Source organism: Sapajus apella, unplaced genomic scaffold (genome assembly GCF_009761245.1).
Source record: "Sapajus apella isolate SASKATOON/1434 unplaced genomic scaffold, GSC_monkey_1.0 scaffold41, whole genome shotgun sequence".
Classification (NCBI taxonomy): Eukaryota; Metazoa; Chordata; class Mammalia; order Primates; family Cebidae; genus Sapajus; species Sapajus apella.
The window spans coordinates 18969752-18997630 of record NW_022436981.1 but is presented as its reverse complement, the minus strand read 5'-3'; the positions used below and the strand labels follow the sequence as shown (position 1 = coordinate 18997630).

The 27879-nt window shown below is 32.7% G+C and overlaps 1 protein-coding gene across 1 annotated transcript in view; it reads left to right on the top strand.

Moving 5' to 3' along the window:
* LOC116565901 (protein eyes shut homolog) overlaps positions 1 to 27879 on the top strand; it is a 774713-nt gene that overhangs the window by 185625 nt on the left and 561209 nt on the right. Inside the window, exons 7-9 of the mRNA XM_032299846.1 lie at positions 7639 to 7810; positions 8740 to 8818; positions 13940 to 14139. Coding sequence (XP_032155737.1) covers positions 7639 to 7810; positions 8740 to 8818; positions 13940 to 14139 — 451 coding nt within the window. The remainder of the gene's footprint in view (positions 1 to 7638; positions 7811 to 8739; positions 8819 to 13939; positions 14140 to 27879) is intronic.

Genomic DNA, 27879 nt, shown 5'->3' with positions numbered 1-27879 from the left:
TAATATTGGATGAATGACAATGAAGACTCTACTTAGTAGATAAGCTTAATGACATAATTTCATCCTTGTCCCTAATTTATAACAGCATTCTACTTCCCCTGCTCCCCATCATCAGCATCACTTAACTTTGTATCTTCCCCATTAGAGCTGTGATCACAAAATACCATAGGCTGGGTAGCTTATAAAAACAGAAACTTATTTCTTATAGGTCCAAAGGCTGGAAAGTCTGAAATCAAGGTGGCAGCAGATTTGGTGTCCAGTGAAAGTCATTTTCTGGTAAATAGATTGTGCCTTCTAGCTATGTCCTCAGATGGTGGAAGGTTCTCCTCGGCCTATTTTATAAGGACACTAATTCCATTGATGAGAGCTGTGCTTTTATGACTTAATCACTGTAGGGGTTAGGATTTCAGCATGCGAATTTGGGGGGAACACAAACATTTCAGTCCATAGCATAATAAGGAACTTCTTTCCTTGACTGATAATTTCTTAGCACAAAAAGCCTGTCACAATCATACATTTCAAAAATGGATTCTAGTGGTATTATCTGGCAAGAAGATCCCTCCCCTTGTAAGTAGTGCCTCTAGATCCCTGGAGACTATATTTTCAGAAATGCAAAGCACAAATTACCCAATTGTTCACAAAGAAAGATGTCACATAGGTCCACCCACTTTTATCTTCTAGTTCCCAATTCCATATATTATACCTATTGGGAACAAAGCATCTTATAATGATTATTGATCTGGAGTGCATACTGCATTCTGTAAGATGGTATTCCATACCTGCAAGCTGTCATTTCCAAATTGGCACCTCAGTTACACCTAATAGTTTTAGATAGTGTGCTACATCATAAAACCAATAGAGCCATCATTAACTGACTGCTACTATGTTTTGTCCTAAGGTAGCTTTCTTGGTCCAATGAGATATTATGAGAGCTCTCATATTGATGGATCAATGCCACATGTGCCCTGGAGTTGTAATGCTGGCCAAACACCTATTGGCAGGAGAAGCAAGAAAGGCTGCCCATTGAATGTGTGGTGGCTATGGTCTCTGTTCCAGGAAGATTGGGTATATGAGAGAAGCAGTAGGTAACTAAGTCTTAGAACATAGGAGCCCATACATTGGGTCCATGTACAGGACTACATATTTGCCACTCTAGCTACTGTGTTGATGCCTATTGTACCACTAGTGTTGTGGCTGATATCAGAAAATGACAGAAGTTAACAGGCTGAGTTATTTCTGTATGGTTCTTTAGTGCCTCTTCTGCATTAATATGCATTACAGGGACTTTCACACTTCATGCCTACTCCCAGTAGTCCAATATATGACTCTTTCTCATATTTTCCTGACCCAGACAGTCTCATACTTTGCCTCATAGTCCAGCCATGTCATTTGTCACTGCCTATAACTCCATGCATATTCTTATCTTAGGTTATTTCCACTCAAAGATTATGACCAGGTCCTCTGACTGAAGGTCTACCCATTGGAAGATTTTCCGTTTTGTTTTATCTTCTTGTGCAACCTCTTAATATGGCTCTAGGGAAGCAGCAGTCTATCTCCAGTTTATACCCATATGCCAAGTCAACCCATCTGTGAACCAAGCTCAAACATTTTATTTTTCCTCCAAATGGCCATAAGGGAGGGCCCATACAGAAACAATATGAACTTAGGATGAGCTTCTGTTGCAACTGAAGTACGTAATTTAGGATTGCAACTATCTGTGATCTGTGGTATAATCATAAACAATCCCTGATATACTACCTACTGTAGATTGCTAATGCTCTTGCCAAATGTATTGACAGTTCTGTCCACATGGATACTTGATTCTCCATTGTCAAGTGTTTCATCTCTACCTGTACCCAGATGTATGCCAGAAACCATTTCTTAATTTTAGGATAATTCTCGACTACATATGTCTTGGTTTTTGCACAGAGCCTGGGTCTATGATTCTTCCTCTGGCACTGCTATGAATCCTATGCATCATATTTTCCACTACATGTATCTTTAATACCATAGAGGCTTCTAAGCTATATGGCCCAAACAGCTAAGTAGCTTGTACACTGTCTGAAACTGCTACAGAGTTCCATTAATTTAGTAAAATTCATACCATTATCTCTTCGAATATTTCTCCTATCATATTATCTGTCCCTTTTACTCTAGGGATTCCAGTTGCAAGTCAGTTAGAACCTTTGATATTATTCTACATCTGTTAGGAGCTTTGTTCTGTTTTCTTACTCTTTGTACCTCCAGGTGTTTCCTTTTGACTAATTTATGTTTGCTTATCTTCAAGTTCATTGATTCTTTCCTATGTCCAGTTCCCTGATAAGATAATTAATTCTTCATCTTGTGTCGTTTCCCTAGCCTTTACATTTGAATAGTTTTATAGTTTCAATCTCTCTCGATATTCCTCATTGATTCAGTCATCTGTCCACCTTTTATAATATATTTTTAACATATCAGTCATGTTTTAAATATTTTAAATTTCTTCTCTGATAATGTCAACCTCTCTGTCAACTTTATTCTTATTCCATCATTTTTTTTGTTTCTGGATTTTTCTGTACATCTCATAATTTTTTATTGACCTAACTTTAAACACCAAAACCATGCGTTTGTTTAGATTATTCTTCATGGAATAGCATTTGCTGGACCATCTACCTGGAAACCTTTTATATGACAGTTGAAATTGTTTTTAATTTAAATATTGTTCAGAATAGGAAACCTTTACAAAACTCTCATTTTGCTTTAATAGAACTCTTATGACTTTTTAAAAGTTTTAAATTCAAAATGTTTAGAAGTATGAATTTGAATTTTCAAAGTCATTGATTCTTAAGTTCATAAATTATGTAATTGTGTGTGTGTACTAATTTTATTATGTCATTTATAAATATTATGCTATTATAGAAATTTTATCAATTTTCAAAATGTTTTCACAATTTGGATGTATTCAGTAGTGGTTAAACAGACTATTTTGATCATTTACTACATGAAAAGTTTTGTATTTGGTATTTTCATGAAATAAAAGTAAATAGGTGTGATCCCTATGCTCAAATAATAAGAAATAAAGTATGGAAGATAAGATAATAATTCAAATAAACACTAAGGAGACTCTGACAAATCATATCAGCTGATATGTATTGGAGATATCGGAAGGAATAAAGTTAACTAGAATTTTGTAAGACCTTATATTTAAAAAAAAAACAGGTGACAGACAGAGAGGTGGAAATGACATTTCAGGCAGAACTATCAGGAGCTAACACAGATATGAGAAATTATAGAGAATATTTAATTTTAATCCAGTTTGATAAAAAGCAGTGGTCCTTAACTATGATTTACAGTCATCTAGAGAGATTTTTAAAAATATAGCTTGTCAGTCCTATTCCTCAGAGATTCAGATTTTGGATTTTGTATTTTCAAAAACTCCTCAAGTGATTGTATTATTCAGTCGGGTTGATAAACCAATAGATAAGAGTAGCTGATAATATCAGAGCAGTGACAAGAAAGGAAAGACTGGAACAAAGAATTTGGCTTTAGGCTAGGGAAATCACATTTATTTCAGGGGGAAATGGAGAATTCTTAAACTATGTTTTGAGGCTCTTATATGTGAAATGAAAAGAACTAAAAATCAGGAAAATGATTTTGAAAAACTTGTCCAAACATGTAACGCTGACCAATGAGAAGAAGTTGGATAAAGAGGGAATGAAGAGAAAATAAGAAAAAAAAAAAAAAAAAAAAGACAGCTGATTGACAGACATATACACACACACACACACACACACATATGTATATACTACACATAATATATATATGTTCATTTATATAAAAGGATTATATATATTTTTCTATTGTAATATTGTGGATGCATGGAAATGTTTTACTAATCATAGCTCTCAGTTTATTAACTTTAATGGTCTTATTCTGAAAGGATTCTGTAATTTTCAATGTTAAAATATTCAATCTGTAGGCAGATGTTGAGAAAGACTAGTGAAGAGGATTTTTTTCCTAAGTGGGATCATAGAAAAGCCCCAATCTCACAGGTAATGATCCATTCTGCTTTAAAAAGGAATTGACTGCCTCTTTAATGAAATCAAAAATTCTAATTTTATAACCACAAACTGAAAATTATTTCAAACATAAACTATTGCTGTAGCACCAAAGCAGGCAGGAGGGTGGGCAGAAAGAACAATATGTTAGACATAACCAAAAGAAAAAGAGATTTATCATGGCTCTTCTTTCGTCAAATGAAGTCCATAATGAAATCATTAGATTGCATGGAAATCATCAGCTATGCCTTGATGGAGGTGGCAGTGATGCATGCCAGGTGAAAGGAACTATGCAAGGAGCCTAAAACTGCGCCTGACACATAAATATGCGTTAGATAAATTAATGAGCAGTAAGAAATACCTGGTATTTAAGGCAGTGTAGGCAAAAAACGGAGACTAAGACTTTAGCCAAGGCTTTAATCATGTCTAATAAGTATTATTATTCTTTTAGATGTGTCATGTCAAAGCATTTGTATCCTATGAAGAAGATAAATAATCTTGTTGTTATAATAACCAGGTAGCATATGTACTGTTAGAGATGTATTTATAGGTAATGACCATCTCTCTACTATGCTACAGTAGAGAGATTTTGATTCGTAGTTTACAGGTGAATAACTTAAGAGTTTGGATAGGTTGGTAATTATTTGTGGGAAATCATTATGAAGCAAAGTCCAAGACCCTCCATAATTGTGTTTCTTTTTTCACACATAAACATGTCTTTGTTTGAATGTGGGAATAAAGCAGAGATCCCATTGAATATCTTCCCTTGGCTGCACAGACAACTCCTTTAGTTATGCACCTTAGAGGCAACACTATCACTTCATTGCTGATTCTGACTCTCACCTTTGCACGGACTAATAGTTTCCCCAGATTCTCAAGAAGTGCTTTGCTTGTGGTTGGGAAGAGGTCGAGATTTCTGATAAAAAAAAAATGTGTAAAACAAAATATAAAAACACATACACAGCACACGTAAACTCCCATACATGAATATGATAAGGATTTATTTTTTAACAAATATTTGAATGTATACAGTTTTAGTGAGACAGACAAAATCTATGCCTTCATGAAGCTAAGCTTGTCATGGAGATAGAGAAAAATAAATGCGTAAACTTCATAGAAAGCTAGCAGGAGATTACGTGCTATAGGAGGAAAACATAAAATAGGATAATGGTGATTGTAGATTAAGATGAGAATGCAAATTTGTATAGTGTGGTTGAATAGTCCTCATTGAGATACTGACATTTTAGTTAAAACCTGAAGATCTAAACTGTGAAATACTTGGAAGAGATTTCTTGGAAAGGGAACAAAAGTACTAAGGTCTTAGAGGAACAGGATGCCTAAAACTTTTGAGAGAACATAGGAGGTTAATGTAAGTAAAGATACTAGTCAGGGTGAGATTAATATAAGATGAAGTTAGAAAGGTAAAGGGAAAGTTGATGTGTGTGAATCTGAAGGACTATAATGTTAAAAATGAGAATGGTTTATTGAGACCAAAATGTTCACATTAGCTAGTTATTCTATTCTTATCCTCTTTGGAGGCTACTTAGAAAGTCAAATTACAACCACAATTTTATTTGATGAATAAAACTTTAGGAGAAACTGATCCTAAGATAACCTTGATGATGTTATCTCTAGTTAAATTGAGATAGGTTTGCCTCTTATGGAGAGAACATTTCAACAGCGGAGTGTAGTGTCTGTTGTCAAATCTCCTCATCTCCCAAGACTACTGGATGCATCCTGTCCCAAACTCTTTCAACAGTTTCTGTCCCTGCCCCCACACTTTTGTTATATATTGACCATCTGTCTTTTTTTAACTAAAAATTTCAGCACTGACCCTGCCAGAATTCTACATAGTCATACAGAGACTTTTCACTTATCTTCCTAACTAGAATGGTGATGTCTTGAAACTCTCAAATCACCAATTAAATACAATGTGGTTGTGATATTTTTACCAAGATTATGAAAGTAATAAAATGTTAAATGTGTACCAGACCCTGGTTAGTTGTGTTCGGTACATCCCAATAAACCTATGATGTACCAATAAGTAAGCCTCATTTTCAAGTCAGAAGCTTGATCGATTATGCTTGCACCAAATGTTATTGTCACAAATATCTGCCCTTTCCTGGGGGAGGAACATTCTTTCCCATTCCATTTCTGTTGGACTTAGTCATATAACTTGATTTGTAGGTGAAAGGCTTAAGAGACACCTATATTTATATTTTATTGGCTAACCCAAGTCATATGACCAAGCCCAATATGAATGGAAGTGTCTTTTTTCCTCTTGAACACAGATGTCAATGTCTCTGATAGTGTATGCTTTGTTAACTTTGGTCTCAGAGTGAAGACAATGTAAAGAGGATCTGTAACTCACTCTAGTCGTGGAGTATGAGTGGGAAATAAAACTGAATTTACTGTACCTGGCACATAGTAAGGACTCTACCTGTCAGCTATTTTCATTATTGTCTTCTTCACTATAATAAGCTTATTACTTATTTTTATTCACAACTAGATATTATGTATTGGGGTTACAAGAACCATGTTTTCCAATTGGTATCCACAGTATTACTCCACTTAGCAACTTATGCACATATCAGAGTAGCTGCAGGGTAGGTAATTTAAAGTAATGATTGGAAGCGCAAGTCAGAGAAAAGAAACATGATTTAAATTCTTGTTTGCTGTTATGACCTGTGCAATCTGGACATTTTGCTTACTCTCCGAATACTTACCAGTGAACTGCGGTTAATGAGATCTCCCTATAGCTTTGATGAGCATTAGCTAAAACAATGCACAGGAAGCCTTAAGGGCAGGGCACACCAATAAGTGCTCAATCAATCCTAGTTTTTATTAGTAGATGCTTGCTACCAATGGATATAATGGGCAAAGAAATTATTCTAACAATTTTACAACGATTCTGTAATTTTTCCTGATGTTTTGAACATATGAAACACAATCTTGCTTTCCATTAAGCTCCACTTATGTTATTCTCTATGTGTTTTCTATCTGTAAATATTGCCGCCCTAACAACATTTTTTGGTTAATAGGAAGTTTATTTTTTAGCTTTGTACCTCTAGTTGAGCATAGAGGTGGTTCATGGTAGGTGCCTAATAAATATTCGCCACTTGGACTTTGGAAATCCCAGGTATTTTAGCCACAGTTAGATTTCATTTTAGAAATCTCAGAGAGACCATTAATAGACTCAATAAAGCCAAATTTACTTTCAAAGTCTTTCTTAATTCTTGTAGGTAATAAATGTTTGACTCACAAAGACCATTACAAAAACATTATGGATTAGTATTCACAGTGACAACTTGATGTAATTCATTACTTCACTAAATATTCTCAACAAACATCACACTAAAAACAAATCTCCTCAGTAGATTGAGCTTGTACTTTGTTTTTCTCATCCACGTTAAATCAGTAGTCCGAAAGGTCACAGACCTAAATATGTTCGACCTTGAAAAATGTTCACTTTTGCTACAATATATCAAATTATCATTATAGAGAGAGGTCTTTATTTCTCGGTGATGTTTACCATAGTGAACTAACTTTGGAGTTTTATATTTAAATGGTTTCATGTTTTTCCTTGTCTGTTCCAACATAGGCATCAATTGTGAAATAAATCTAGATGAATGCCTATCAGAGCCCTGTCTCCATGATGGAGTTTGTATTGATGGCATCAATCATTATACCTGTGACTGCAAGAGTGGATTTTTTGGAACACATTGTGAAACAAATGCAAATGATTGCCTTTCAAATCCTTGTCTACATGGAAGGTAGCTATTTTTATTTTTTTATTATTAGCTTTATGAAAGTATATTTAACTCACAATATTTAAGACTTAATGTCAAGGGAAAGTTGATAAAGATAATTTTAATTATGCTCTTTCATGAAACAAGAGCTAGGTAGAGTTAACATGACAGATGCTGCCAGTTTTAGCTAATGCAATGTACCGATACATTATCTCTGCCCTTCTTTTATTTCTGTTCATTAGCATAAAGTAATTTTCAATAAATGTGGATTAATTAGACTTTAATATACTTAAAGGTAACTGCTCATGTTAATAGAACTAGCAGGTAAGATGATGAAACATTCTATTATTTGCTCTATGGAGAGATAATACAACATGCTTAGTATTTAAAGTGTTCCAAAGTAAACTGGTTCTTTTATACTTATGTGTATGAAAGGTATTTGATGACTCTATGAATCTGTATAATAACTCTCCTGATCATGGATAAAATATTAGTTAATGCACATCTAGAGTGAAGGTATTTCTAGAAGATGCAGGTGGCAAAGAAGAATGTAACACAGATGCACCATGCTGCTTGCTTCCGCGTCACTTTGATTTTCTAATCCTGCCACCTACTTTGTAAGCAGGGGAAGGAGAATGAAGGTTGGTAGCTCATTGCAATGCAGCCTGGCCGTAGCTAACTTCAGTTTCTCACATAAGCCCTAGACACACTTCTTATCTTTTAAAACTGTTCCTTCCTTTCATTGCCATGGGGAAAATGGCAAAAATGAAAATTGATCCGATTTTTCAGTCCAGTCACCTTCAAGGATAAGAAACCCAGGAATAAACTCTGCTTTCTGTTGCTCATGGGAGTGCTTTTTTTCACCTGAACTAGGAAAGAAAAGTTTAAATGGGGAAACTCCCTTGAAGTTATGCTTTAACATCTACTTATTTGAAAATTTCATTCTGTTTCAGGTGCACTGGCCTTGTTAATGAATATCCATGTTCATGTGATGCGGAAGGGACTAGCGTACAATGTAAGATCGAAATTCATGTAAGTCTTATAATTTTATTAAAGTTATATGACAAAAATTTAATTTAAAAGAAACATCCAATTGCTTGCTGTAGGTTTCAAAGTCATTTCTTCCACAGTTGTTAATAATTTAACTGTTCTCTCACCATTCCTCTATGTAATTCTTTGGCTGCTCCAAACAAAACTACGAATCACAGCATTTTTTTCTGCACTTTTCCGTTCTTTGTCTCTTGTTATTACAGAATTCCACAATTCCCCTCCCTACGCCCACCACCTCACCAAACTAAATTCTAGAAGTAGCCATTATCAACAGTTGCTCAGATGGCTTAAGTTTTACAATCTGTCTCATCCTCCCAGTCTTAGGAGACAGAGGTAACTATGAATCTGTAGGGATGACATAGGATTCAATTAATTTAGACATCCCAAGGAGAATATAATTACTGGATGTATATACAAAGAAGTAGACAACACCTTTAAATTCTCAGTATATGTCTTTCAGTCTTCAGGGGCCTCATGTCATGTGATTAGCACGTAGTATTTTATATGGAATAGCTCATTTGTTGAGACATGTTGGTTGACTGAAGATTGTGACCATTCTTGGTGGATGAGAATTTTGTGAGCTTTTTGGAATAATGGGGAGTTCTTCCAAATCATTTCTGATGGACAATAACATGGTAAAAGGAGGAAGCATACAAATTAAATGCCTTTGCCATTGTGAAACCATGAGCATTTTATTTAAATTCTTTGTGTCTCACTCCCTCATTAGTAAAACATAGCTATGCTATTTCTGACATCACAGGGTCATGTGCGGGAATGCACATGAAATACAGTAGCTATTCAGTAAGTAGCCCTTCCAGATAGGGGTGATGGAGTAGTTAAATGCATTCAGGGATAACCAGGATTGAATCTCTAATATTGCTGTAAGTTCTATATTGCTGCTGTGTGTTCTCAGACAAATTACTTTTATTTTGAAATTGTTTTAACTGTTCAATAAAAGTAATCACAGTAACTACCTCAGATTATTGTAAGAATTAAATGAGATAATGCATGAAAACAATTAGCACATTTTCTGACATACAGTTTTAAAAACCATAATTATTTGTTGATATTATTATCGTTTGGTTCTGGATAGTGAAAGCCATTATTGATGTGGAAAAGGAAATGTAATAAATAAATTTACTGGCAGAGAATGAATGAACCATACACCTTGTTTGCATTACTGCAAAGGTGTATTGCCTGAAGAAATTTCTAAAACCATATTTCTTGATAGTACAAATATCATACTCTTATTTTTGAATTAAAAATATCAGTAAATAGACATTTTGACATATGTATGCATGCATGCATACATGCCCATCCAGCATTATGAGAACAATTGTTAAAAAAATTCCATGTAAGTATGTCTAGATTTTTGTACTAATATTGTTATTTTAACATTAAAAACAAACTCATTTTGCTCAGTGAGTTTTGTCTTATTTCGTATCTCTGAGGAATCATTCTATTAAAATGCAAAGAGTCCTGACTCATTCATTCTAATAGCTATAAAGTATTCCAAATAAACATTAACAGCCACACTTACCTGATGAGAGTACAGGCATAGCAGCTTACCTAGATCCTGTAAATAAAATAACTTTTTACAAAGTGTTGACTAATTTCATGAGGAAAATGCCATTGCTCATTATTTTATATTCCACGTTCCCAGATTACTATCAGGATTGAGCATCTTTCCATATTATTATTTGCCAATTGTAGTTCTTTGTGCCTTGCCTACTAAGAGCCCTTTTTCTTTTTGCTTACTTGTCCTTTATTTTTTTATTTTTCTGTATTGTTTTAAATTATAGATAAAATTCAGTAGTTTCTGAAAAATGTAAATATTTTATAAACTTTGGACACTCTTATTTTATACAACTTATGCATTGTGAGATTTTCCAATTTTTCTTTACCTTTTTCTTTCTGACTGGACTTTGCCTCCCTCCAAAGAAATTCTTCACACTGTAATATTTTAAAAATATTTTTATATTCTCATCTACTAAAATTATAGAATTCATGATCATTTTAGTTATTTAAGTCACAGTGAATACATTATGATTAATAAAAGGTGGGAATCTAACTTAATGGTTTCTTTTAAGTATAATCATTTTTTCAAAAAAATTTATCAAAGGGTTAGTTCTCTCTTGATTTGGTTTGTTTCACTTTCCATGTAATAGGTTTCTATATATGGGTTAGTTCTTGAACTATCCTGTTTCTTTACTTATTTTCTCATTTGTGCCAATGCCATCTACAATAATTATTATAGTTTAATCAAATTTTTAAAAAGTTGTCATGTTTCACTAATACATTAAGTGTACTCCAAGTGTAGTTTTGGTCATTCATTCTGTAAATCTTGGATATTATTGGGTATCTGTAAGAAATTGGGATTAATAATAATCAGATATACTTCCTACCTGACCAGATCCACATGGAAAGTGATCTACATATCTCTCTAATGGCCTCTCTATCTTTCTTACTAGCTGACCTATTTATTTTATCTTTCTCTGTGCTGAAATGCTTAGATAACATCATCTGAAGGAGATTCATGACCTGTATTACAAGGCTAAAAAGACAAAAGCAATGGAGAAAAATAAGCAGTACTACCTGAAAAGAGCACTCAGGTCAATATAGGGCAAAGTGTTGTATGTGAAATTTCTTGGGAGTGGAAAAATACAGTTTATGTTAGGGATGGATAGGCAACAACACGAGCAAAATTGCTGTGATGGTTGATATTGAGTGTCAACTTCATTGCATTGAAGGATACACTGAGTCAGTGAGATAACTGTCACATTTACTAGCCCAGTGAGTACTTTGCCCTGTCTAAGAATTTCACAATGAATATAATATTGCCCTGTTCCTTTCATGTTCCTACTGTACATTTCCTGGCATAACATTTTCAGTACAAGTTGAATGAATGTATCACTAGGGTCAAGCTCAGTTGTCTAGATTACCCTGATCTGCAGGATCCCTCCTGGCTTCCATCTCTTTCTCTGAATACTCAGCCTTTTATCTATTTTATTTTCTGAAATTACTTTAGTGATCTCTTTGGGGAAGCACTTTATTATATTAAATAAAATATAGCAAAGCAATATAAATGATGATGAACAAAAGAAAAGGCATCCTTTTAAATTTTTAAACCAGGAAAGATCAAGAACTTTAAATGACAATTTGATTTTCTCTAAAAAGAAATTGCCTTTGTATTTCCCATTAAGCTTTCTAATTAATTTAGTAAAAGATTCTTGAAACCCTGGAGACAGAACTTTTGGCAGTCTAAAGACTATCCCTATCTTCAATAGAATTCAATTAGTTTATGTAATGCTTTCTGATAAATCATTCTATACATATCCAGAAATAGAGCCAAGAGAGAAACATGTTTCCATGCCACTCCCTGTGGAACTCTGCTTTTCTGTTCTGTAAATAAAACTACAATACCTACAGGATAGTCTACTACTATGCGTCCTTGGTTTTCCTTAACGAGATCACATTTTCAGCAAAAGTGAAACAAATATCATAGTATTTGTTTATAAAAATATACATTTAGTTCTAACACTTGAGAGGGTGTACAAGATCACCATCTAGGTTCTAGGCATGACTGGAATATTAAACTGAAGTGCACAATTCATTTTTAATTGAGGATGACACTAATTAACCTCTCTGATACAACATCTAATTTTCCAATGGATATATGATACTAATGGAAAACCTTCCATAATAGTCTTTTCAGTATGAGTTTTAATTGTTAAAACTTCTTAAAAGTCACTAAATATTTGTAAGCGCATCAATTAATGAATAATAATTCTAGGAAACTATCACTTTTCAAGGTAAAATGCTGAAGAAGTATTTCATGTTTGCATATGCAGTTATCCTTGAGAATGTAAGAACTCAAGACCTAAAGTGCAAAATGATTCAAATTTGTTTATGTTCATCAAGGTATTATCTTTAGATTGCTCATTGAAAATAAACAGTTTTACTAATGATGTCACCACTCTCCATAAGTTATTTCTCAGAAGTGTGTGTGCAAATCTTTTCAGTTAACGCTTTGAAAACTAATGTCATACCATGTTTATGGTACTATGACATGTGTTTTCCACAATGTAAGTATATATATAAACCCTGCACTGTAAACTTAAAAGCATATGGTGTGATATGGTAGAAGCTAAATATACACAGAAACATATTTCTTGTTCAAATTAAGTGCCAAAGGATAGAAATAGAGGCTGACTGAGCCATTGGCCTTCATAGTGGAGAGGAAAGAAAGATAATATTTACTGATGACATATGATGTTTAAGACACAGTGCCATTATTTTACTTAATTCTCATGGCACACCATAAGAGGTGGGGGTTATTATCGCCGTTTTGGGCATCAATGTCATTACAATAAATAACCATTTGTTGAATTAGTAAGTAAAACTATGAGAAATTTTAAAATATTTTTAAACTTAATAGGTATTATCCAGATTCCTCTAAGTCTACAAGACATTTGCACTGCTGCAGCTATATGTATCTGAAATGTTGGACATACAGTTGGAAAAATGCATGTGGAAAAGTAATTAAAAGGTTATGATTTAATTCAAACTTCAGATATCATAGATGTATTAGGTATTTTAAATGGATACAAATCCAATGTGAAATGTTTGTTCTAAGTATGTGATTAAACCCAGAATTCCTTTGAAACGTAATGGAAATACTATTAATGATTACTCTAGGAGAGCAGAGCTGAACTGGGGCTGTTTTGGGAAAACTGAGAGGCACTGGAGACACTAAGGGTGTGAATAAAAGTGAATTCCTGTCATTCTCTGCAGAGGAAATTTGCTTTAGCACCATTGTTGGGGGCAGGGATAGTTCTCTGACATAGTACATGCTTTTACAAAGATTAATAATGATTTCTTTCCTAATCAGCAATAGAATATTTGAAGGGTTCTTTCTGGTAATAAAAGATTTTTAAAAAACCCCACTTACTAGTAAAAACATATTTCAATTACTAAAGGAAGGAAATGCCAAACAAGCTTACACATCAGTTTTTTAGATTATGTTTAAATAAAAATGTAATTTGATTAAAATGGTCAGCATTATACTAATCATCAAATTTGGTTCTCTATTTCTTAATCTAGGACTGCACATTAATCCCTTGTATGAATGAAGGCTTCTGTCAGAAGTCGGCACATGGATTTACTTGCATTTGCCAACATGGGTACACTGGTACATACTGTGAAGAAAGCGTTGATAATTGTGCTAAGCGTGAACTTAATTCGGCCCTTTGTCTTAATGGAGGGATTTGTGTTGATGGACCTGGACACACTTTTGACTGCAGGTTAGTGTTTATTTACCCACAGGTAACTAAATATGTATTTAGAAGTACTTATAAACATCCCACTAGTAATGCACTCTGCAATGTAAATACTACATTTTAAAGTAAGATTTTATCTCATATATATACACACATATATATGTGCACAACTTAGACAATAACGGTTGCAAATGGCATTGCTTATATTTTCCAAATATCCACATCCTCTCCAGCATTTGTTGTTTCCTGATTTTTTAATGATCACCATTCTAACAGGTGTGAGGTGATATCTCAATGTGGTTTTGATTTGCATTTCTCTAATGACTGGTGATGATGAGCTTTTTTCATGTGTTGGTTGGCTGCATAAATGTCTTCTTTTGAAAAGTGTCTGTTCATACGCTTTGCCCACTTTTGGATGGGGTTGTTTGCTTTTTTCTTGTAAATTTGTTTCAGTTCTCTGTAGATTCTGGATATCAGCCCTTTGTCAGATGGGTAGATTGCAAAAAATTTTTCCCATTCTGTTGGTTGTCGGTTCACTCTACTGATAGTTTCTTTTGCTGTGCAGAAGATCTGAAGTTTAATTAGATCCCATTTGTCTATTTTGGCTTTTGTTGCCATTGCTTTTGGTGTTTTAGTCATGAATTCCTTGCCCATGCCTGTGTCCTGGATGGTATTACCTAGGTTTTCTTCTAGAGTGTTTTGGTGTTAAGCCTCATGCTTAAATCTTTAATCCATTGTATATTCGTATCATTCTCATGTTTTGCTTTCCCAGTTAAATAATCCCTCATTTTATACTTGTTTTTATCTATTCTTTATCACAGTGAATTTTTATTCTTTTTCTCAAATATTTTATACCAAATGAATGATTTGTTATAATATACCATTTATAGCATAATCCCTAGCCAGAGATTCATTTCTGTTACTGCTCTATGCCTGTCTTCTGAGATCTTAATAAGTTATAAAAATTTTTATTTAAATTATAAAAGCAAATTAATCTATCACTATATTTTTGAACCACTTTTTAATGGTGTATTTTTTTAACATTTTAGGAAATGAATTTTTATTTCCTTTGTTGTTTCTGATTATATAATATATTCAATTGATTGATCATTTGAGAATTTAGTCACTATCTGTTCAACTTGTAAAATGATAATTGAACCCAGGTATTAAAAATATGCACACATACTTTACCTCCTTTCAGTCTCATTTGTGCTAGGCTATGTTAAGTTAAAATTTATTAACTGTATTTCTGTCCTATATCTTAAATTACTGACAGGTTTACTATGTATATTTTGATATATAGTTATTTACTAGTTATTTACTAGTAAATTGTGCTTATTTCTATGTTTTATTATTTCTTTTTAAGATACTAATATATTCTGCCTTCTATAAAAAACTGTCACTTCCCTATTTTCTATATTCAATATCTAGGGCACATTTTGACTATTTATTTATTTTGATATCTCCTGTATGGTTTTATTTGGTGTATATCTCTAGTAAGACACGCAGAGCTACTAATTTAACATAAGTTCAAGACTAATAACTTTACATTTAGCATTGAGAAAAATGTTTATTATGACATAGATATTATTTATTACACATTGTCTAACATGCCATTTTTGTTTAATATACACATAAACCAGACGTGTGTGGACCTGTGTGTGCATGTTTATTTTAAATCCTTCTCTCTCCTATATCTTGTGTTTTGAGCATACATTCTATTCATTGTACTTCTGTGGTTTGATAAAATATGGTAAATATTGTTTTTATACAAATGGAAATTATATAAAACAAAATTATTAAAATGACCACCACAAAGATTCTCAGGGTTATAACTTAATAATTGCCTGGACCAAGTCATTAATCATAAATTGAACATACTTTTCGGATGGATACAGTGCTAAAAATCAGGATGAATGGAAATTAATAGAAATCCATTTTGTTCAATGAAAAATTTGATTATCATAATAAGTAAACATAAACCTAAAATGTGTGTTTTTACAAGCTGTTAGTATTTGTTAAATCAAGCACTGTAAGAACTCTTAGTCCATTTAGTGTTGCTATAACAGACTAACAGAGACTAGAAAAGAAGTTTATTTGGCTTATGCTTCAAGTGGCTGAAATGCCCAAGAACCACCGCATAGGCATCTGTTTGGCTTCTGGTGAGGGTTTCGTGCTGCACCATAAGATGGCAAAGACCTGAAAATGGAGTCTGGAATGCAAAAAGGACCAACAGGAGAGGCAACCTTGCTTTCTGACACCCATTCTACCCAGAATTTATCCTTTCTTGAAAGAACTAATCCAGTCTCATGAGAAAGACTTTAATCTATTTTAAAGATCTAACCACTTTGTACAGGCACTGCATCCCAACATTGCTGCACTGGGAATTAAGTTTCCAATGTGAGTTTTGCTGTGGACACTTAAGCTATAGCAACCTCCTTTATAAATATTCCTTTTAGAGAAAAGTTATTCATGGGCTAGTTAGGCAGATTTGTCTTACAGCAAGAAGCCGGTAGAATTCAGATTGAAGATGCCTGCTTCTGTTCCTGGCATATTTCCCAGGGACAAGTATAGGCATTCATTACTGCTATAGAGTTATTCAAATTGTATTTAAATAGGAGTCATCTGTCTCCAAAATTTTCACTGCAGATTCAGTGTGTTTAAAAGCCCCTGAAAGCCTGTCAATGGTAATGCCTTGGGAAATGCAGTTTCTGTTGGGACTCCCACGCTACACTATGAGAAGTCAGAGTTGGTACCGTGTCAGCATAGTCCTTAGATAGTTTACTTACCAAAGAAAACTCATATTCCAGGAGGTGGTGCTTTTCAAGTTAAATATTATCAGATTTGTTCATGGACTGAGGGTTAATCTGTAATATGTTTATTTAAAATCATAATGAAATTATTATTTGATATTAAAAATGGAAATCGAGCTTACTGTTCTGAGTCCTATTTGTGTTTTCTAAATTAGAAAGAATCATCTCACTCTTAAAAATTTGGTAAAATATGTTGTTGTTATCTTTATACTATTTTTGCTTCAAAGTTTATGTCAATCATAGTAAAAGTTAATGTCTCCATTCTTGTTGCTGGTTTGTTAATGAGTTTGCTAAGGTTTGTTTGACTTTAACTGAGAAAATTACTCAACTTTATAACTTTGCACTTTAAGGTATTTATCCTGAAGTCTTGCGAGGAAAACTATTTCATTAAAATATTTCAGCCTTTAATGACCTGCAGAATATTTTATAGGCTTGCTTTTATAATGATTTTAGGAGAACTATTTATTTTTCCAATTGAAATTGTACGTCGAATCACATTAAACAAACAAAAAAGATAAAGACTGCACTACCCTTTAAAATTACCTGTAAATTTTTTAATTACTTAAAACATTTTGTTGTAAGATTCACATATTAATTTTAACTTGGTGTAATGGAAATTTCTTAGATCTTATCTTTGACTGAGGCTCATACGGTAAATGCTGTTACTTTGCTTTTATCTCCATCACTGCAAAAAATAAGCCAAGGAATGCTGTGTTTTCATGAATGCCCTAAGTTAAAATTCAGTGGATTCAGTTCTTTCACAAAATTTGATGTGACTTCTAATTTATTTAATTAAAAACTATGTAGAAAATATTTATTCAAATGAATAACATGGAGAATTTATAATTTAATCCCCTTTTTTATTTCTGGAGTTTTAAGAGTTAATCAGAAGATGTTGTGTCATGTGTCTCTTATTTCTTCAAGTCAGGCTAATTTTTTAAATAGTTATTCTATTTGTCTGACATAGATTGATACTGATTCACTCATTCTACACTCTACTTTGGATAGCAATATTGGTTACATATTTTATATCACACATTTAATATTTTAATTTTCTTTAATAATTTTTTTTTACTTTTTAAAATTTTTCAGCTTTTATTATAGATTAAAGGGTACATATACAGGTATGTTAAATGGGTAAATTACTTGATGCTGAGACTTTGGGGTCCCAAAACACCCATCACTCAGGCCATAAGTGTAGTACCTAACGGGATTCTTCAGCCCATGCCCCCTTCTCCCCTTTCTGCATCTAGTGATCCCCATTGTCTGTTGTTCCCATCTTTATGATCATGTATTTTCAATATTTAGCTCCCACTTATGCGGGTAACATATGGTATTTGATTTTCAGTTCTTATGTTACGTCATTTAGCATAACAGCTTCCAACTCCGCCTATGTTTCTGCAAAGGGCATGATTTCATGCCCTTTTTTATGACTGCATAGTACTTCATTGTGTACATGTACCACACTTTCTTTTCTCAATCCACTGTTGATGGGCACTTAGGTTGATTCTATATCCTTGCTATTGTGAATAGCACTACTTAAAACTCTGTCCTTCATGTATTTTACTTATTTTCAGTTTTTATATTTTTGTTCCTTCTTACTTTTTTATTTACTTCTCAAACTTGTATCTAGTTTTTCTGAATTTTTCTTGTTATTCTCTTTTACTTTTTAATATATATTAGTTTTTTGTTTTTTCCTCGTAAATGTAATGACCTCTTAAAAAAAAAACACACACATTTTTATCTTCTGTTTACAAAACAGTTTATTCCAAGAGTTTGATTTTTTTCAAAGTTCATGTAGTGGAACTCCTGTTTTTATTGTTACAGAATTAAGTTGACTCACAATGTCAGTTTCCACCATTTTGTATCCCTGCTTTATTGGTTTTCATGGTTGTTACTCAGATATATCAGAATACCACTTTCATATCCTGACCCTATTTGCCACACTCTTGTTCATTGAATTATTTCCATGTCTGCAAGACAATTTTAAATGATAAGCCTGAACCATTAAATGACTGGGCAGAGACATGTATTAATGCAGAGGAACACCCAAGAAAGCCTATTTTTACTACATGTGTTGTGGTTGTGTGGGTCTAAGGGTCAAATCACTATACAAGTATGAGTCTATTTAAATATCTTCCTCTACTATTAGAATTTTGAATATTGGGCCTCTCCAAGTCAGAGGTATATCGTATTTATACTTTGTTCATTGCTGTTTTCTCCCCATGAAGACATTTCATTATTTCAAATTATAACTAAGACAATGGTACATAATTAAGATTGCTAGTATTTATTTTTTTTTTAGTTTCCTGAATGCAGTAGCTAAGTTTTTAAAGGTAGGTATATTCTTTTTTTCTGGCAAGGATAAGTTTGTTGTGATAGGCAGCGCAGTACTCACACAGAACAGTTGTATTTTGATGAAGAAAAAAAAACTGCCAAGAAACCCAGATTACATATAGTTTTTTGCACTTGGAGTTCAAGGGTCTTGTTTAAAGTTCTCAGGCATCATTTAGAGCCACTGAACCTGTTAGGAATTTATTTTCCATGCAACAGGTTTGTAAATTTCTAAGTTGATTAACATATGGACTACTTTCAAAGCAAAGTGAATCTCATGTTTTCTCAGTTAAACAGTGTATTTAATAGATAGAAATACAAAGCTAGTTATAAACCCATTATATTTACTGGTGTTATATAACTATAAAAAAGTTTTAAAATTCAATGAAAACTATAAGTCTAATTCAATTTTTACCACAAAATGTTAATTTAATATGATAAACTCTGATGTTGCTACCATATGACATTGTCTACTTCAGTGTCCCCTTGCTTCTGTATGCCAGTTGAAAATATAATTCTTCCAAGACATGTTTTATACTATAAGTTTTTAGTATGCTATATCATGATCATAGGTAGATTCTTTAAACAGGAAAGAAGGAAGGGGGAAGGGAGGAAGAGAGGAAGGGAAGGAGGGAAAGAGGGAGGGAGGAAGGGAAGGAGAGAAGGAGGGAGGGAAGGACTAAAGCCTGACTGGAATGTGACTGGATAGTAAAAGGAATGAACTACTGGCATAGAGTTAGTCTCCTTATTACTGTGGACAAATACATAGGCAATATTGCTTTGCTTACTGAAATAAAATAAAAACTATTTCAAGCAAAGTAAGTTAGTATTTTTTTAGATAAACAGTTACTTAGATGTTAGGTGTATTAGTAAATTATTCTATAATGATAATTCAGGTGATTTATAGAGAAATGAATGGACACTTTAAACACTTACACTTATTTTTAGTAATATATGTTTTAGGCAATCCAAACATTTAAGTGATTGACTTTATATTACTTATTGAAGAAATGCCAGTATTATTATATGCACTTCTAGAGAAAAAAATACATGATTAATAATAGATAAGATTTTCAAAGTCTTTGCCATTCACAAACTATGTGTGTTATTTAAAATAAGTGGACATATTTTTGTTCAGAAAATATACTACCTGAAGATTTCATTTCTAGTTGTAAACTTGATTGCGTTTTAGGGCTGAGGGAGATTAAAGAGACTATCGCTCTAGTGTCCTAGTTATTACATAGGTAAAAGGGCAAAGGCCTTTTTGTACTCTGTCAGTCATCAAAACTGAAGTAACAATCACTGGAAAGGTAAATACCAGAATCTAGTGCATTGCTTATTTTTTAATTTTACAGTATTTTTTATTTGAAATACAAAATATAAAAAGAATATATGTATATATAGTAAAAAGAGAAGGAATATATATAGTCAGATAGCATAACTATTCTCCTTGCAGTTAAACATCTACTTTGTACTTTATTTCCTGGTGCAAAGTTTAAAGACTTTAATGACTTTGTTCAGTTTAACAATAGCTGCTTTCAGAAATCCGTAACTATTATTAACCATGTGTAACACTTTAATAGCATTTTAATGCATGTAAGTTTTATTAAACTATAAAAACTATGTTGAAATTACACTAAAATTCAGATTGGACTCACACACCAGAGGACTACAGAAATAAGCAAAAACATTATACATAACTTTTTTTCTCTGTAAATTACACAGAACTGAGGAAATAATTTATGAAACAAGGCACTGAGACACAAAGATAGTTGATTTGCTTTTAGTATGTGAAATCCGGTTCCAGGCATTTTTTTCCCTAGCCTTTGCCTTATAGGGTCCTCTTCCATCCTTACAACTTTCCCACCTTCCAGCTCCAAATTTTTCTTTGATCTTATATTATTTTTTCTGAGACTTGATTCTCCTTGGTCATTATCTTCATATTTTTGAAATATTTCATATTCTTGCCCTTATTATTTACTTAAACTTTTTTACTCTTTCTACTTTGAACTGAGCATAATTAACTCACACTGCTTATATGTTAAAAGATTGGTAAGCTTTAATGTTTGATTCCTGACATTTTCATGTTTCCTTTTAAAAAGATTGCAGGAAAATCAGTAAAAATGAATTATTTTTAATTATAGAATCTTAGGGACCATAGTGTCTTATAATCCTGTTACATAAACTATTTGAGATATGTAATCCGTACTAGTATCATATTGAAGAAAGACAGATCCTAGTTTCTTATATGCTTGGGGAAAAAATTCTGAAATAAAGTCTAAGAGAAGTTAGGTAACTTATGGTGGTTACAGGGTAGGGGTATTGATTGTACAATAACCCATTTTCAACTATCATTAATCAGTTTGGCTTTAAGTTAATTAGTTTTACAACTTGGAAAAAGATGTTGGTGTTTTAACAGCCATAGTTTAGGTGACATTTTATTAAATAGAGATTATGTTTTCAAAAACAAAATATGGACCATGTAGTACTCTAAATTTATGCCTTTTTTGTTTTTTGTTTTTACTTTAAGAAAAAAATTGGGGCTATTTTACTATACGTGGTATTGGAAAGGAGAAGATAAGCAAAACCTGCTTCTCTTAACAGGTCTACTATGTGAATGTCACTTTTACTATTTTATCACATTACTTCACAACATGGAGAAATTCAAATTTAAAATGTTAGCCTATTTTGATTTTTAGTGTAAAGTATTATTAATATGTTATAATTTTTAAATTATATCTCATCCGTCAAATTCATAGGCTATTTCCTATATTCAAATGTAAGACTTTTTTTTTACAATTTCATTTCATAATGAGAACGTTTTCTGATGACCTCCTAAACTATCACAACCCTTAAATTGCTTACTAAACATTTTTCTTCATGTTTTGAAGAAAATTACTAGAATTTCCAATTTCCTTGGGATTTTTTAAATTAGGTATTTTTGTACTTTAGTTCTTCAAGCCAGAATTTTTGTAACACAGACTTTTCAAGTATTATTAAGAAATGGAATCAATCTAAAATATAATTTTTCTAAATAAATAAATAAAATAATAAGAATTGTGTTAAAATTAGCATTATTTCCATCTTTTGCATAACCTTTGGAACTGATTTTGAATATAATACCTGACACACCTTTTGCTGTTTAGTCCTGTTATGATTTCTACTTTTCTTTGTCATTCCAATGATAAATCAAATATATTTTGAAAGGTGAGAATTTATTGTAGTTTGCCTTTCAAAATACCTGGCAGTAATTCATGAACAAATTATTACTTTTGAAAGGTAAATCTAGATTATTTTCTAGATAAAGTCAATATCAGCTATACTAAATGTGATGATAAACCACATTTAGTGATCACATGTTCAATCAAAAATTTAAACCAATACCAGAAAAGGTATATTCATTCAATATAATAGATTTTATTATATGAAACACATATAGTGTTTGCTCAACAACATCAAGTTCAGTTTTAAAAATACATCTGTTTATTCCATTTGGGGATACAATTAAGGTCACTTTATTACCATATGTAGAAAATGAGACCACTCATTTAATTCACCAAATGATTTACATTAAAGAATATTACTAATCTACACATACATTACACTGAAAATTGGCAATTGCGTATTTTTTTAGGCAACTAATTGATTTCAAAATAAGATAAAAATTTTAAAAAGTCAATTTCATGGCTCATCTAATTATTATATAACATAAATAAGCAAATATTTCTTGGAAAACCACTATGAACAAAAAATTCTTGCAGTTGGAATCTGAAAATTGAGAAATCATAGTTGTATTTATATTTGCTTCAGAAGTTCTTAAAAATTATGTAGGTTTTAGCAGAAGAAAAAATGTAAGTAATAAATTGTAGTAGGATGATTGTGTCAATTCAGAATTACAAATTAGTTTTAATCTCTAGTCAAAAATATGTGAATTCTTTATGTATATTAAAATATATTTGTGACTAGTTCACAGAAAATATAATCAGATATATTCAAATTTCTCTCCTTTGATGAAGTAGAAATAATTTCCTATGATTTAAAGCACCTTCATCATACATAGGTTGCTTTGGTATGTCATCCAATACCAAGAGCCAAAAAGGCACATATACAATCCATGGGATCAAACATGACTAATTAAGATTCTGTATTTCTTGAAACCAAAAGGAAAAATGAAGGGAAAAAAGTAGAAAATTTAACCATATTAAAGAGAGTTGTGACACTAATAATTATGGATTTACGTAATGAGTTTGGTGGTTTTCTTCAGCAAGATAGGGAAATAGTAAAACATGGTCCACCATTTACATTTTGGTAAGAATAAAAGTGAATTGTCATATGTAATACCACTTTTAATTTACTAAACAAATAGAGTATGAAAATAAGTAAATATTTATGTCCAGTTCTGCTGTCTTTACTATTAACTGCTATACCACTTTACTAATTCTTATCAAAGTTAATCTTTAATAATACTAAACAAGTTATATCAAATATACTGAATTTTCTGAAGAAAGCATTCAAACTGCTTTAACTGATATTTAACAAATGGCTATCTCAATGCCAAATTTGATGCCTTTAATAAATAACAAGTTTTTTGTAATAAGTTAGATACCTCTAGGTAATTTTGATAGTAGGGTGGCCCATCTGGACCAGCCATGGCAAAGACACCAGCTGCAGCAGGTGAAGCACAGCCAGGGTTATGCTCCATGGAGCAGGCAGGGATCCCGCCCCCTTTCAAGTTGGTTGGGTGGGAGCACCCCTTTCCCAAGCACAGCTGCAGCCACCCAGTCATGGCTGTGAACCCGGGGATCCCTGTGCTCTGGGGGAAGCCCACCCCATACCTCCACAGTTTTGGAAGTTCCTACTCTTGCTGCATTAGTTGATGTAAATTCTTGATTATGTTGATGCTCTTTACTTTTTGGTATTTTTTAGAAAAGCTGATACTGGTTGGTCCTTTCTATGTGTAGTGGTTCTTTCAGAAGCTCTTGTAAAGCAGGCCTGGTGGTGATGAAATCTCTGAGTGCTTGCTTGTTGACAAAATATTTTATTTTTCCTTCGCTTATGAAGCTTAGTTTGGCTGGATGTAAAATTCTGGGTTGAAAGTTCTTTTCTTTAAGGATGTTGAATATTGGCCCCCACTCTCTTGTAGCTTGTAGGGTTTCTGCTGAGAGATCTGCTGTGAGCCTGTTAGGCTTCCCTTTATGGGTAACCTGACCTTTCTCTCTGGCTGCCCTCAGTATTTTCTCCTTCATTTCAACCCTGGTGAATCTGGCGATTATGTGTCTTGAGGTTGGTCTTCTTGAGGAATATCTTTGTGGTGTTCTCTGTATTACCTGGAGTTGAATATTGTCCTGCCTTGCTAGGTTGGGAAAGTTTTCCTGAATAATATCCTGATGAGTATTTTCCAGCTTGGATTAATTCACTTTGTCACATTCAGGTACACCTATCAAGCGTAGATTAGGTCTTTTCACATAGTCTCATATTTCTTGGAGACTTTGCTTGTTACTTTTTATTCTTTTTTCTCTAATCTTGTCATCTTGTTTTATTTCATTAAGTTGGCCTTTGACTTCTGATATCTTTTCTTCTGCTTGATCGATTCAGCTGTTAAAACTTGTGCATAGTTCGCGAAGTTCTCGCATTGTTTTTCAGCTCCATTAATTATATTCCTCTCTAAATTGTGTATTTTTGTTAACATTTCATCAAACCTTTTTTCAAAGGTCGAGTTTCTTTGCATTGGGTTAGAACAAGTTCTTTTAATTCACAGAAGTTTCTTATCGTCCACCTTTTGAAGGCTGCTTCTGTTGATGGAACACACTCGTTCTCCATCAGGCCTTGTTCTGTTGCTGATGAGGAACTGTGATCCCCTGTAGAGGGAGAGGTGTTCTGATTTTGGGTATTCTCAGACTTTTTAGGCTGTTTTCTTCCCTTCATTATAAATTTATCCATCTGTGGTCTTTATAATTACCGTCTTTATAATTGGGTTTCTGAGTGGACGTCCAACTTGTTGATTCCCAGCGCTAAAATCTGAGCAACCACTGCGCTGGCGAAAACAGCAGCGTTATGATTGATGGTGCTTTTCTGACTGCACCAAGAACCACCGCACCAAGGCAGCGGCAAAACCACCTCACCGGCCACAAGAGTCGTGCACAAGACCCGTGGGGCTTCTCCGCTGTGAATCTCCTGGTGCGTGAGCAACAAAAATTCGTCTGAAACTGTGGCGTCCTCTCATTCTCTGCGCTTTCACTGGGAGCTACAATCCCGAGCTGCTAGTGATCAGCCATCTTGGATATCTCTCTCCTCCTCATTTATTAAAAATAGCATGGTCTAATGCCAGCCTAATCAGAATGTGGCAGGCGACTTCATGAGATAGGCAAAAATAAATTAGTATGGAGACTCTATCTTCAGCAACTAGTTAAGACAGGTAGGGTAGATTTCTTTCTACCCTTTCCACTTCCTTCTTTCTCCTCATGCAGTCTGGCTTGCCAATCTGTGTCATAGATGGTTATGAAATAATTAAAATAAAAGTATTGCATCATTTTGTCTTTTCTCTGTATTCTTTTCAGTCTTTAATATAATTTTGGCACATCTATTAGTCTTTTCATTTTAAATAAAAGAATTTTAATGAAATACATTTAAAAAGACTTAAAAACACATAATGACTAAATAGCTATAGAAGGTTCAATTAATCAACAAAAGTAGAATTTACAAAGTCAGTTCTCAGGAACCCAGAGTATATAACAATTTCAGCAGCGTTTTTTTCTTTTAAAAGTTGATACAAAAGAATAGGATAAAATATATGTAAGTAACTTAGGATGAGAAACAGTCCACACCTTTTATAATCTGTATGGTATTTTATGTGAATGAATTGATAAAAATATTTCAGTGCATATAATTTAGTAATCTTCTTAAAATGATGTGATATTTAATCTGTATTTGAGCTATCAGTGAGAAGAATAATATAAACGCTTTTTTCTTCAAAAGTATATCTTCATTAAATTATTGTTCTTAATACTTGTCATATGTAAAATATAACATTTGCCTTCTGCAAATTTCCATGTGCTGTTATTCAATCTTTTAAACTTGTGACTGGACTTAAAATGATGATTTTTTAAAAACATTCACATGTTTTCTGGAAGTGATGCTCTTTTGAAAGTAAGGATGCTTTTCCCAGAACTATGAAGTTATAAAAACTGAAGTAGATTTAATTAAAAGAATCAATGAGATAAACTTCTCATTATTTAGAAAGATAATTCATTCAGACAAAAGGGCATAAAGGAATAGTAATTTTGAACACTGATAAATACTTTATTGTGTGTTCCTTATGCTTCTATTATAGCAGATTAATCTGACATGTGCAATTGTAGAAAAATGTTCAAAATTCAGCCATTTTTGTTCATTTTTTAAAAAAATCCATGCTTGCAGCTAGATTTTCAAATTTTAGCTATACTTCATAAGTTATATTCACAAGGAAAGTAAAAACTTTCTGTCAATATGATTATTTTTATTATTTAAGTAAAAAAGTAAAAAAAAAAAAAAACCATAACATTTGACATATGAAATTATATGGTATGTTACTTTTCTGCTGTTAATGTTTTAATTTATAGGAAAACCTACTTATACAATTGTATTAATGCAAAAACAGGACAGGAATCTGGTGCCTGGCGACAGAGCGAGACTCTGTCTCAAAAAAAAAACCAAAAAGTTAAATAAGGGGGAAGATTAAACTTTAAAAATAAAAAAGCTTGGTCTGGAAAACATTTAGATTAAACTTTGTGGTTATACTTTCCTTATGTAGGTGTGTGGATATTTGAATATGTGAAAAAAAACTGCATATGTTTTCTCTTGGCTCTTATAACATTTTTGGTTTGCTTCAATGGTTTAAAAGAGATTTTCAGAAAGCTCTAACTCTTCCACAATAAAAGCCAGTGTCAGAATTTGATCTCTGCCTACCTGATTGAAGAGAATTAAACTTTAATGCCACATTCTGGAGTCTAGGGTGATAGTACTTTTTCATCAACGACATTGACCAGTAAGGAAATAAAAAAAAAATTGCTCATGCTTCTTATTGTCAGTGGAATTACCGTATCTCCACAGGTCAGGGCATCAGTACATTTGCAGCATACTTTAGTTCTTTAGTAGTATCTTTTGTAGAGCAATTTATATAGCTGAAAACTCTTCTTGCCTTCCAATTTTAAAATGATTTTGATGTCTCTTTATCCATAAAGTTTTCCAAGCTTCTCCTGAAATTTATGGGTTCAGCAGAACTATAAAAATGATAGTGACATTTTAGAAGATAAAAGAATTATATTGTGAGATTTTTTAATCTGAAAGATCAGTGTATTTGTGTATTTGTGTGTCAGCATGTATAATATAGACAAAGAAAGAGAGTGTCAAGCAAAGAATATTATTAGTATTACCCATTTCTGTAGAAAGATAATTTACTTTGCTTACTTTAAAAAAACTGCAGATTAAACTGTCCAATTATACCTTATTTATATAGGAGTTCAGATACTTAAATACATGAAAAATATTAAAACTACAAATCTTTTGACTCCTATAACATTTGCATTTGACATATAGATAGATAGATAGATAGATAGATAGAGACATAGATATGATTATG